The sequence below is a fragment of the Rhineura floridana genome, chromosome 4 (assembly GCF_030035675.1).
Source record: "Rhineura floridana isolate rRhiFlo1 chromosome 4, rRhiFlo1.hap2, whole genome shotgun sequence".
Classification (NCBI taxonomy): domain Eukaryota; kingdom Metazoa; phylum Chordata; class Lepidosauria; order Squamata; family Rhineuridae; genus Rhineura; species Rhineura floridana.
This window is the reverse complement of record NC_084483.1, coordinates 123,679,551-123,691,767: the sequence shown is the minus strand read 5'-3', so window position 1 is coordinate 123,691,767 and position 12,217 is coordinate 123,679,551. Positions and strand designations below refer to the sequence as shown.

Sequence of the window (12,217 nt, the reverse complement as noted above, 5' to 3'; positions counted from 1 at the left end):
TTTACTAACAATCCTGAGTCCTTGGAACTGCTAGATTTCCAATAATCCACATCTTCCCCCTTGTCATAATGAAGGGAGCAATCCTACCCTCTCTCAGTATTGATGATGGTGATAGGATGAAACAGGGGCCCATCTCTATTGGCTTCCACCAGTGAAGAAGAATTATCGCTGATGGGAGGAAGGCTCTGCTGTGACAGAGGCCTGACTTTTGCATGAGCAGAACAGAATGGGGAAAATCCTCTCTTCCATACTCCAGCTAAAAGTCAGACAGCCACAGGGTGAGAAATATCCCTTCTTCATTGAGAAACTACTCTAGGGCACAGAAAAAACACAAATCAACATGATTCTGGTGACAACACAAACTGAATATGCCTTGCTAGGAACTTCATGGTGCTACAAACGGTGCATTCATATTTAGTGTCTTAACCAGAACTGTCACTAGAAGCTAAAATGATGAAACTGAGGTTATCATACTTTGGACACATCATGAGAAGACATGATTCACTAGAAAAGACAATAATGCTGGGAAAAACAGAAGGGAGTATAAAAAGTTGAAGACCAAACAAGAGATTGATTGGTTCCATAAAGTAAGCCACAGACCTGAACTTGCAAGATCTGAACAGGTTGGTTCACGACAGATGCTGTTGGAGGTTGCTGATTCATAGGGTCGCCATAAGTTGTAATTGACTTGAAGGCACATAACAACAACAATATGACCAATACCTCAGTATAATGTGATGGAAGACATTTCCCATTTTCTTTGGCAATGGACTGCATAATCTTTAGGGCCTTTTCTCCTTTTCTGCGAGTCAGTAACCACCGTGGAGATTCAGGTACCACCCTGCCAAAGGAGAGAGGCCAGTAAGGATGTGTCTGCTAACAGTACTCAGAAATCAAATAGATTTGTTGCCCACAAGAATGCAAGAAGCTAATCAACATCCCTGTGAGGTTCTTGTGTCTTCCAAATTTTCCCCGGCAAGCTGGAGGCTATTTAATCCTTCTGTAACCTGTGTGTGAGGACTGAAACAAGCATCCTACAGATTCAGCAAGCAAACCGATATTGCACACAGTAGAAGCCCAGATTAACTGACCCATGTAACACTGCTGAATCCATCCACTTTTATGCTAGGATCAAGATACACATGAATTAAGTATATAACTTGCAATATGATCCCTGGGAATCTTGTGAAATACCACCTAAATTCTAGAGGCAATAATGTATTGTCTAGAAACCATACTTTCTGAATCAACTGTATATTCTGAACTGAACTGAAAAAACACTGAATTTACCATGAAAAATTAGCCCAACTCTTTGTAACTAGCACTCCTGTTTGTGTAAAGTTTGGATACACAAACTATCTTAGTAATTTGTAGGCAACTGGTTTTGTATTCAGCTATATCCTATACCTCAATTCAAATAGACTCAAATACATCCTTAAGAGAAGGACCATAGCTAAGTGGTCTGCACATGCTTTGCATGTGGAAGTCTGTGGAATTTTGTCTTTCTACCATTTCTCTTGGTATATAGTCTATCCCCATAGGCATAGTTGACTATGCTATGCATTCTGTAATTATGGCATCCATGGAAACCTATAACTCCTGAGTAGGCTAGATTAATACAATCCTGAAGGGGAATGGCTTTGCCAAAAAATATCCTACTTGATCAAGGTCTACTGAGAGCCTAGACAATTTTGAAAACTAGACTTTCCAATACTGAGCAGCAAGAAGATAAGGCAAGAAGTCAGGTTTCCAGAATCTCATCTTTTATTGCTTCATAAATTGGTTACAAAATTGACCAAATTATATTTTGGTCTTAAAAGTTTTGAATAGTTTTCTCTGCTCTTTGTTTTTTAATTGACATAAAGGATATACTTGGCCCCTATAACATTCCATTTAAGGAACACATGCCCTTGTTGCTTCAGAGAAGTGGAAGACATAATTCATTACTACTATCTCTTGTATCCCTGAGAGAATCACTATCAAGTAGATATGGGAGGTTGGAACTTAGGAACATGGAAAACTGTTTTACACCATGTCAAACCATTGGTCCATTTAGCTCAGTATTTATTTGCTAAATGACACCAATGTTTGTTTGCACTGGGTGCGGCCAAGATTCATTCACAACTTCTGAATAACAGGCTGAGTGCAGAGGTGACAATTATAACTGATATGGCAAGTTTTTTTAATGATGCTGTTACATTGCATTTATGCAAGCTGTTACATAATTTATTAGAAAGCCAATTTATTTATCATGATGTGGCCAAAAGAATTCTCCTGTAAAGATAATTTGGAAAACAATTATTGCAGTTCTAAAGAAAACCTATGGATTGTTCAGCTGGAAATAATATTCTCTTCACAATTTCTTACATTCTAAAGTTTAAAATGGGATCAAGCTTCTTAAGAAGTCTGCAAGATAATGTGAACCTAATTGGAGCAAATCATTCAAGATTCCATGGATGCCATTATTGCTGGATTGAATGCAAACATGTTCCAGTACACAATCCTCTTATAGCACAGCTTTGTCAGTCAGTAAATTCATCAAGCCTTAAGGTTGTTTTCTCACTTAATAGTTCTCTTTAGATTAACATTTCATTTATAGATGGGGTCTTGTATAAAAGGCAGAATGCACATAATACACATTCCCTGTGTTTTTAAACAGTGTACTTTGAAATCATCATCACCATTTATATTGTGCTTGAGAGCATTCAAGCACTTCAAATGCACATCGCAGCAATCCTTACACAACCCTGAAAGGGAGGTCAGTATTATCATGGTTCCCATATTGTAGATGAGAGCAACTTACCTAAGAGCATTAAATGAGTTCATAATAGAGCTGAGAGTCAGAGGATTTCTCCTAATTACCAAAGCTTTCAGTTTGTACTATTGGATCTTGTGCTGTGTACTAAATAATTATCCTAAAGATATGAGAAAGAAAGTAATATCAAAATTACCAGTAATACAAAAGGAATAGAAAGTTGGGGAGTGTTGTAGCTAGCTGAATCCCCTGCCACGTGGGAATGAAATAAGCAATTCCAGGAAGAATCACTACTCCAAGAGTGAAGAAGATCTGAATTACAATCGCAACAATTCTTCGCTGATCTGAGCCAACTATCTCTGTCACTGTATTGACAAAAAGACAAAACAGAAGACACTGAAAGGAAGCAGCCTGTTCATTATTAAGACAATTGGGTGGTAGTAGCAAGTCACTGCTCTATGCTAGGTTACATATGGAGAGATTTTGCTTTGGTATGACTGACTTCTTTACATAAGTGGGCAGAAGAAAATTTGAGTTAAAAATGTCTGAAGCTATGATTCTGTGGCCTAGTTCAGACATAACAATCTCAGCTAACAAATCATGGTTTACTAGACCAAGAAAAAGTGTTTTGTCTACACTTTTATTCCCCCCTCTTCCCGTTTTTTCCTGTCTTCATTTGTACAGTGTAATACAATTCTTCCAGGATTTGTTAAATTACTATTCTCCATTACCTCCAAACCAGGAACTTGTGTTTTAATCTCTGATGACAAAACAGGTATCAAACCAAATGGTTCAACAATCCATGGGAATCCTGCCATGGTTTATTAGACTGAAATCATGTTTGAATTGGCCCTGTGACTCATTCATTGGTAAGATGGTGCATGTTTGTATTCTTTGATCTTATTACTAATGGATGCGCATCTATATAGCTTTATGTGCAAACCAATGTATTATAAAGACCACGTTTTTCCTCTCCTGAGTGATTCTGGCTTCTAGCTCCCATCACTGGAAAACTGTCAGATATATGTACCACTAATCTGAGTGATGATTCAATATTCTACACTCCTTTAGTTGTAGGATTTAACTTTTAAAATGCCACATGCATGTTTTTTCAATTACATGTATTTTTATGTGCTACCTCTCTACTTTAAAAACACACAGAAACAATTCTAAAATTTAAATTCTAAAAATGTTTAAATTTAAAAATTAATTTTAAAATAGAAACTGCTCAGGTAGGATTGTGGTAATTTAGTGATGAACTGGTTTCCTATGAGCTCAATCTGGGAGGAAAAATGGAATGTCTAAAAACCCCAGTCCATGCTGACTGCACCTGTGGTGAAGTAGGCTCCCTGCTCAGATTCTTAGAATAAATTTATAAATCAAGGATTTGGCATGAATTGGATTCAGTATATACTGTAAAACATGCTTACTTAGATTCTGGATGATATTAATCAGCTTTTGACCGAGCTATATACAGTTCAGGAGCCATGACTGGCAGCCCACTAGAGGTTCAATAAATATTGTTTTTGTTGTCCTTGAGGCAGATAATAAAAACAGGAGATTTATTGAGCCTCTGGCTAGCTGCTGTACACGGATCATGGGCTGGGTTCAGCCTAGTGGGTCAAAAGTTGACTGAGCCTATTAGAGTCAAGTGAGATGTGATGTTAAATGTGTTGCTGCATATCATGTACATGCTTTTAAACATTCAAATAGCAGCTGCTGAGGATGGCAGTGCTAACAGTCAGGATGGCAGCATGACAGACAGAAGGGGTCTAACCCTTTCTCCCCTTGCTGTGGTTTTGATGGAAATGGTTCCTTTGGATCTGCTATTAACATTGGGAGGAAATTCTCCACTGGTACCAGTACGTTCAGCATAGAAAAGAATAGGTTGTCTTGGGATGAATTGATCCCTGCATAGCCAGTCCCTCCTCTTTATACAGTAAATCAGCAGTATTTGCAATGCAGGCTGTAGACTTTATGTGGAAGACTCCTACAGTATGATTATTCAGTTAAATAGAGCTCCTTTTCCATGGAGCTCCCCCTACCCATACATATAAAGAGGAAGAACTGAAAACTTGCTAGGCCTTACCAATAACAAAGCTTGTCATCCAGGTTCCTTTTCCAAATACACCTTGGAGAAAGCGAAATATTGAGAATACTACAATGTTCGGTGCAAAAGCCACTATGAGGCCACATAGTCCTGCCCCAAAAGAGGAGATGAGATAAATGCTGATTCTTCCATATCTGTCAAGAGAGAGAGGACATGGTGCTGTTTGTTTGTTTAGTTTCTATCCTGCCCTTCTTCCCAAAGTAGCCCAGGGGGAGAAAGTGTCTGATGAAAATTCTCATCAGACAGAAGGTCCTTTAACAAAGAGATAGGGAACCTGCGGCTCTCCTGATGTTGTTGGACTCCAACTCCCATCAGCCCCAGTCCAGCATGGGCAATGTCTAGGGATGAGGAGAAATGGAGTTCGTATCCTTGCTCTAACAACCAAAAGTGTTCGTTGTGTTTTCCTTCATTATTCAGCAGCAGCAGCAGCACATCATAGCGAAATGCTTCATGCCATCATCACAGAGTTCAAGTCATTTTACCAGAGTTTTGTAGCCACTCATAGACAAATTGCTATCAGGACTTCATCACTGCAAGGATTTAGTAAACTCAGCTGAAAGACAAAATTGTTCCTTTATCCTGCTATTTATATTTGGAGGAAAGGTATCGATTACACTGATGGAAAGCTGCAATCCTAAATTCACATAGGCAGCAAGCCTAACCCTGTCTACTCAGAAATAAATCTCATTGAATTCACTGGGGTTTTCTCCCAGCGGGGCTGACATCACACTGCAGGGGCCCTTGAAGGCAGTGGCAGTGGTGGCAATGCGGTGGCAGTACTGCTGCTGCTGCTGGAGGCTTAAATAGGCCTGGTTGTGTCAGTGCATTAGTGCACTGTGCATGCACACCTACCATTACTCAAGATGGCAAGCATGTGCGCAGAGTGTACTGATGCAAGCAATGCAGCCAGTCCATGTCAGCAGTGGGGGGTGTTGCCTGGGAGGATAGCTCCCACTCCATGACCCAATGCTAGCGCAGATCTCAGAGTGGGAGCTACACCTGCCTAGCTCCTGCAGCAGAGGCCCCTCTCAGTGGCATGGCCCCTCAGCCAGGGCCCAACCTGGCCATCCACTGGTGCTGGGCCTGACTTCCAGGTAGGTGGGGTTAAGACCGCAGTCTTCTTAGGGAGTAAGTTCCATTGAATTTAGAGGGACTTCCTTCTGAGTAAACATATATAGGCTTACACTGTACATTTTCCAGATAGATGTAACAAATAAATAGTTATTAATTAAGCATTGAGGTGTCCCTGATTGTTTCCACAACACAATATTGCTGTCTTCAGGATGGGAAATAGTTAATTAAAATCGGTTGTGGTGGTGTATCAGTCCTGTAGCCATGGGAGGGGGGCAAATGGGGCACTGCCCCGTAGACCTGTGCTTTGTCCCCCATCATTTAAAGAATGATAGCTTGTTTTAAGAGAAAGAGCAATTTAAGAATAGGACCCTCTGAAAAATTCAATCCCTTGAAAAGTTAAATATTAGAACTTTGTATTATGGGCTAGAGTTAGACTCCATCCCTTGGAGTTTCCTTTGCTTTGTTTTTCAGTTTCAGTTGTGTTCTCTGCCCAGCCAGCAAAAAAGAAGCATGTCTGCTTGCCTAGAGTAAGACGTAAGAGTTCATTTACTCTGTATTAGAGCAGGACTGGGTGCTTATTGCTAAAGGGTGAAAGAAAGAGATAACTTAAATGTGATCGCTATACTCAACATCATAGTGGCTATTTTTTCTTCTTTTTCTTGAGTACTTGATGGCAAAGGATGAAAACAGCCCTAGAGGAGGAGGAGGAGGAGGATTACATTTATATCCTGTCCTTCCTCCAAGAAGGAGCCCAGGGTGGCACGTATTGCTGCATACACTACAGTTAGCTTGCTAGCCAACTAAGTTGTAACAGGCTTAATTTTTGATTTTCCCAATATGTGCAGCTCAGCATGAGTTTCTGGACAGAAAAATCAACCCAGCAACCAGTAAAAAAAAATAAAATCCAATTGCTATCCACAATTAGTTTCCAATAGTTTAGTTTGTCCTTTATATAGGAACCAGTTAAAAGGTTTTCCCTTGATTGTCCAACAGGAAGGAAAATCTAAAGGTCAGAACAAGACTAGCAGGAGGGACTTTCAAGGAGGGCTTAACAAACACACTCTAAAGTATTTATTTTCTTTCTGCCAGTCCCTAAAATTGTAGGATGGGCAAGTTTGTTTTTCAGGTAGAATCTAAAACTGAGATTCATTATGCAGCATCAAATCCAAGCTCAGGAGCTCACTGTCAGTTCCAAACTAGTTCAGTTCATGAAGAACCAGAATACAGGGACAGACCACATGTGAAAGAGGACTGTAGCTATAGGCAAAGTCAAGCTTTTGAGTCTAGTATTCGTGGGGATCTCTCAAAAAAAGGGTTAACAATTCAACAGTTTAAACTTTGTTCATGTAAGTTGACACTCTCTGAATGGAGAAGTGATGGGGAAGGTCACTGCCTTTCCCTTCCCCTGGCTTGGCCCTCATGCCCTCTCCATCAGCGAGGGGGATTTTCTGGCACTATGTGCCTCTCCCTCCAAATGCCCCACCTAGAAATGTGGCTGCCCCACCTAATAAGAAAGGCTGGCTACAGGGCTGTGACGAGTAGAAATGTTTCAAATGTGCTTAAATTTTGAAATGTGAGGAGCTGTGGATTGAGCTTGTCTGGAAATTACACCACTCCTCCCTATGCCCAAATGTGTGGGAGGTTTCTTGCAATTAGGGATGGCCAATCACTCTTCTGTACTTTGAACACTCAAAGAAGCCCTACGTGGTTGGCACCATCTCCCCTGCTGTCTTCACATGTAATGGCGGAGAAAACAGTGCTGTGCCAACACCTGTCCTCCAATTTCTTTAAGGTTTTTTTCCATTAAAGAGACTTCTGTTCTTTGGCCTCATTCATGGGACACCTTATAATTTCTTCATAATTTGAGTGGGTGTGGAGTAGGGATGTGATCTGTTGGCCCGTGACAGTTCGAAAGCATTCCATAAGCCTAACAGACCAGTATCAATTTGAGTTTGTTCTTTGTTTGCTAGCTGCTGCTTTCACTGATTCATTTTTCCCCCTCACAAAAATATAGATATTAATATAGATATTTTGAAAGGAAATACCAATATTTTGAAAGGAAATACTGATAAATGAAAGGAAATATTGATCAAATTATTGTTCTTAACAATATTTTAGAGGCAGATTTTTTTTTAAAAAAATCTGCTTCTGAAAATGGCCAAAGAATATGACTACATAAAAATCCAATCCACAACTATAGAGAACAAGCAAATTAATGGAAAATTTGGTACCAAATCTGAATTGGGCAGAATTCTAGAACATTCCTAGTGTGGAGTTGAGCTTACCTTATCAATGTCTTGTGTGTTTTTCTTTCAGTTAAACATTGCTCCCACATTTCCTGATCTGAAAAAGCTCCATGGGAGGAATTACCTCATGATGACTTCTCATGATGCTTTAATTGAAGCTTGGGAAGCTGGGGAGGCTGACTATAAAGTGCCTGAGACTGGTGTGCTCACTTCCTTCCTTCCTTCCTTCCTTCCTTCCTTCCTTCCTTCCTTCCTTCCTTCCTTCCTTCCTTCCTTCCTTCCTTCCTTCATTTATTGCCTTTGTATACCACCCCATAGCCGAAGCTCTCTGGGCAGTTTACAACACTTAAAAACATTCAAAAGAAATATACAAATTTAAAAACATATTTTAAAAAAGCAATTTAAAAACACATGCTAAAATGCCTGGGAGAAGAGGAAAGTTTTGACCTGGCGCCGAAAAGATAACAGTGTTGGCGCCAGTGCACCTTGTCAAGTAAATCATTCCATAATTTGAGGGCCACCACTGAGAAGGCCCTCTCCCTTGTTGCCAGACTCCCAGCTTCCCTTCAAGTAGGCACCCAGAGGAGGGCCTTGGATGTTGAGCGTAGTGTATGGGTGGGTTCGTGTCGGGAGAGGCATTCCATCAGGTATTGTGGTCCTAAGCTGTGGAAGGCTTTATAGGTTAAAACCAGCATCTTGAATCGAGCTCGGAAACATACAGGCAGCCAATGCAAGCAGACCAGAATCGGTTTTATATGTTTGCACCGTCTGGTCCCTGTTACCAATCTGGCCACTGCATTTTGCACAAGCTGCAGTTTCAGAACCATCTTCAAAGGCAGCCCCACATAGAGCGCATTGCAGTAATGTAACTTGGAGATTACCAGAGCATGGACAACTGAAGCCAGGTTATCCCTGTCCAGATAGGGGCGTAGCTGGGCCACCAACCGAAGTTGGTAGAAGGCATTCTGTGCCACCGAGGCTACCTGAGCCTCAGGTGACAGAGATGGTTTTAGGAGAACCCACAACCTACGAACCTGCTCCTTCAGGGGGAGTGCAACCCCATCCAGGACAGGTTGGACATCCACCATTTGGTCAGAAGAACCATGCACTAGCAGCATCTCAGTCTTGTCTGGATTGAGCCTCAGTTTATTAGCCCTCATCCAGTCCATTGTCGCAGCCAGACACTGGTTCAACACATAGACAGCCTCATGTGAAGAATATGAAAAGGAGAAATAGAGCTGCGTGTCATCAGCATACTGATGGCAATGCACTCCAAAGCTCCGGATGATTGCACCCAATGGTTTCATGTACCAGATTATGTTCCAGATCGGTACATAATAAGACCACTCTCATCCATGACTTGATTGTGGATGAAGGTGCCAATTTGGTACCGAGACCTGGGTGGGTGACCTTGGAGGAGTTGATCTGACCCAACTTTGCCCACCTGGATACTTGGTGCAGTACCAGCACAGGCTGCAGGGATGGGGGGGAGGAGTTGCTTGGTCTACAGAACTTCCATCTCTGTCACCAGGAAACCACTCTGTCTTGGAGCTCACTGTGAGAGCCTGCACCTCGTGTTGGGCCGAGGAGACAGTAAACTAGGGTTGCTGCTGGTGTACCGTCCACCCTGCTGCCTGGCAGCTTCTCTGACCAAGCTGGTGGAGGTCATCTCAGCTGTGGCATTGAAGGAGCCCAGAATGATAGTCCTGGGTGATTTCAAGGTCTATGCTGAGGCTGCCTCTAGTGTTCTGGCTCAGGACTTCATGGCCTCCATGACGACCATGGGGCTGTCTCAAGTTGTTATTGGCCCAACACATAGGGCAGGGCACACCCTTGACTAGGGTGTTCCTCCAGATGGAGGAAGGGGTGGTCTGGAGATGGGGGGGTGGATGTCACCCCATTATCATGATCAGATCACTTCCTGGTGAAGTTTAAACTTATGGCTCCGATCCTTCTCTGCAGGGGTGGTGGACAGATTAAGATGGTCCGCCCCCAGAGCCTAATGCAATCCACTGGATTCCTGAATGCCCTGGGGGAGTTCCCAGTAGATAGAGCAGGTGACCCTGTTGAAGTCCTCGTCATGCTGTGGAACAGTGAGGCACATCAGGCTCTCGACATGGTTGCCCCTGAGCGCCCTCTCCGGCATTGTGGAGCCCGGTTTGCACCTTGGTACACCAGTGAGCTAAGGTCAATGAAACAGGCTGGACGACGGCTAGAACGGAAGTGGCGAAAGATGTGCTGTGAGGCTGATCAGGCACGAGTAAAACATCATAACCGTGCCTACTGTGTGGCGGTGAGGGAGGCAAAGAAGGCCCACTTCTCTCCTCCATCGCATCCTCAAGTAGCCGTCCTGTGGAGCTTTTCCATATTGTCAGGGGTCTGTTGACATCAACTCCAGGAAATGGAGTCTTAGACCCTTCAGAGGCCCACTGTGAATTGTTTGCAAGGCACTTTGAGGGTAAAGTTGCTTGCCTCTGTAGCAGTCTTGATGCCCCACCCACATGTACTATAGTCCCCAATGAGGTGTCCAGTGCAGCATCTTCTGCAATTTCTTGGGAACGGTTTCAGTTGATGCGGCCTGATGACATGGACAAGGTGTTTGCGATGATGCGGCCAGCAACGTGTCCTCTCGACCCTTGCCTTCTTGGCTTATTAAAGCTTGCCAAGGGGGTCTGACCGAGAGGATCCAGGGTGTGGTCAACGCATCATTGCAGGAGGGAGTGGTTCCAGTTGCCTTGAAAGAGGCGGTGATCCGACCACTCCTGAAAAAGCCCACCCTGGACCCCAGGGCCGGCTCCAGGAATGCGGGGGCCCTTGGGCATTAGCCTGCCCCGGGCCTCTCTGCTTCCAATAGCGCAGATCGCAAGACGAGCTTCTGAACCGCCCACCATCCCCCGCCATCCCCAGCGCTTCACCTACCTTTCTCTGCTGTTTGCGCAGGGTTGCCATCAATAAAGATGGCGGCCGAGGTTTCTGTAAGGGACTGAAGCCTTTGCCGCCATCTTGGTTTTGATACCATTGACCATGGTATCCTTCTGGGCCGACTTGGTGAGATGGGTATTGGAGGCACTGTTTTACAGTGGTTCCGATCCTATCTCCAGGGTCGCTCTCAGAGAATAGCACTGGGTGACTGTCCTTCGGCTCCTGGCAGCTGTGCTGTGGGGTGCCGCAGGGTACCATCTTGTCCCCCATGCTGTTTCACATCTATATGAAGCCCTTGGGAGCAGTCATCAGCAGCTTTGGGGTGAGGTGTCAGCAGTATGCTGATGATACCCAGCTGTATTTCTCCATAACATCTGAATCAGGAGAGGCCGTGCAAGCCCTGGACCACTGCCTGGACTCGGTGGTGGGCTGGATGAGGGACAATAAACTGAATCTGAATCCTAGCAAAGACAGAGGCGCTGTAGGTTGGTCATTCCCGAGTACGGATAATTGGTCAGTTGCCTGCTTTGGACAGGGTCGTACTCCCTCTGAAAGAGGAGGTCTGTAGCCTGGGGGTGCTCCTGGATCCATCTTTGTCGCTAGAGGCCCAGGTGATCTCAGTGGCTAGGAGTGCCTTTTACCAGCTTTGGCTGGTGAGACAGCTGCGGCCGTTTCTGGACAGGGATAGCCTGACCATTGTTGTCCACGCACTGGTAACCTGCAGTCTGGATTACTGTAATGCACTCTTTGTGGGGCTGCCCTTCAGGTTGGTCTGGAAGCTGCATCTGGTGCAAAACGTGGTGGCGGAACTGCTCACTGGGGCAGGGTATCACCAACATGTCACCCTGCTGCTGAAAGAATTGTACTGGCTGCCCATTTGCTACAGGGCCAAGTTCAAGGTTCTAGTTTTGGTGTACAAAGCCCTATACAGTTCAGGACCAGGATACTTGAAAGACCATCTTACCCCTTATATACCCAGTTGATCACTGTGCTCTGCAGGTGAGGGCCTCCTGCAGATACCATCTTATCAGGAGGTTCATTCTGCACAATATAGGAAACGGACCTTTAGTTTGGCAGCACCTACCCTGTGGAATTCCCTCCCTTTGAATA

General features: G+C 43.8%; 1 protein-coding gene across 5 annotated transcripts in view; it reads right to left on the bottom strand.

Annotated features, from left to right (window-relative positions):
• Positions 1 to 12,217, bottom strand: part of SLC22A3 (solute carrier family 22 member 3) — a 63,586-nt gene that overhangs the window by 28,826 nt on the left and 22,543 nt on the right. For all 5 annotated transcript variants that reach the window (XR_009762309.1, XM_061624299.1, XM_061624300.1 and 2 more), the window contains exons 3-5: positions 4,845 to 4,999; positions 2,952 to 3,120; positions 724 to 841 (exon numbers count right to left, since the gene is read on the bottom strand). Coding sequence is in view for 4 of the 5 variants with exons in the window: in XM_061624299.1 (XP_061480283.1) it covers positions 724 to 841; positions 2,952 to 3,120; positions 4,845 to 4,999 (442 nt within the window). In the remaining variant the exon portion in view is untranslated. The remainder of the gene's footprint in view (positions 1 to 723; positions 842 to 2,951; positions 3,121 to 4,844; positions 5,000 to 12,217) is intronic.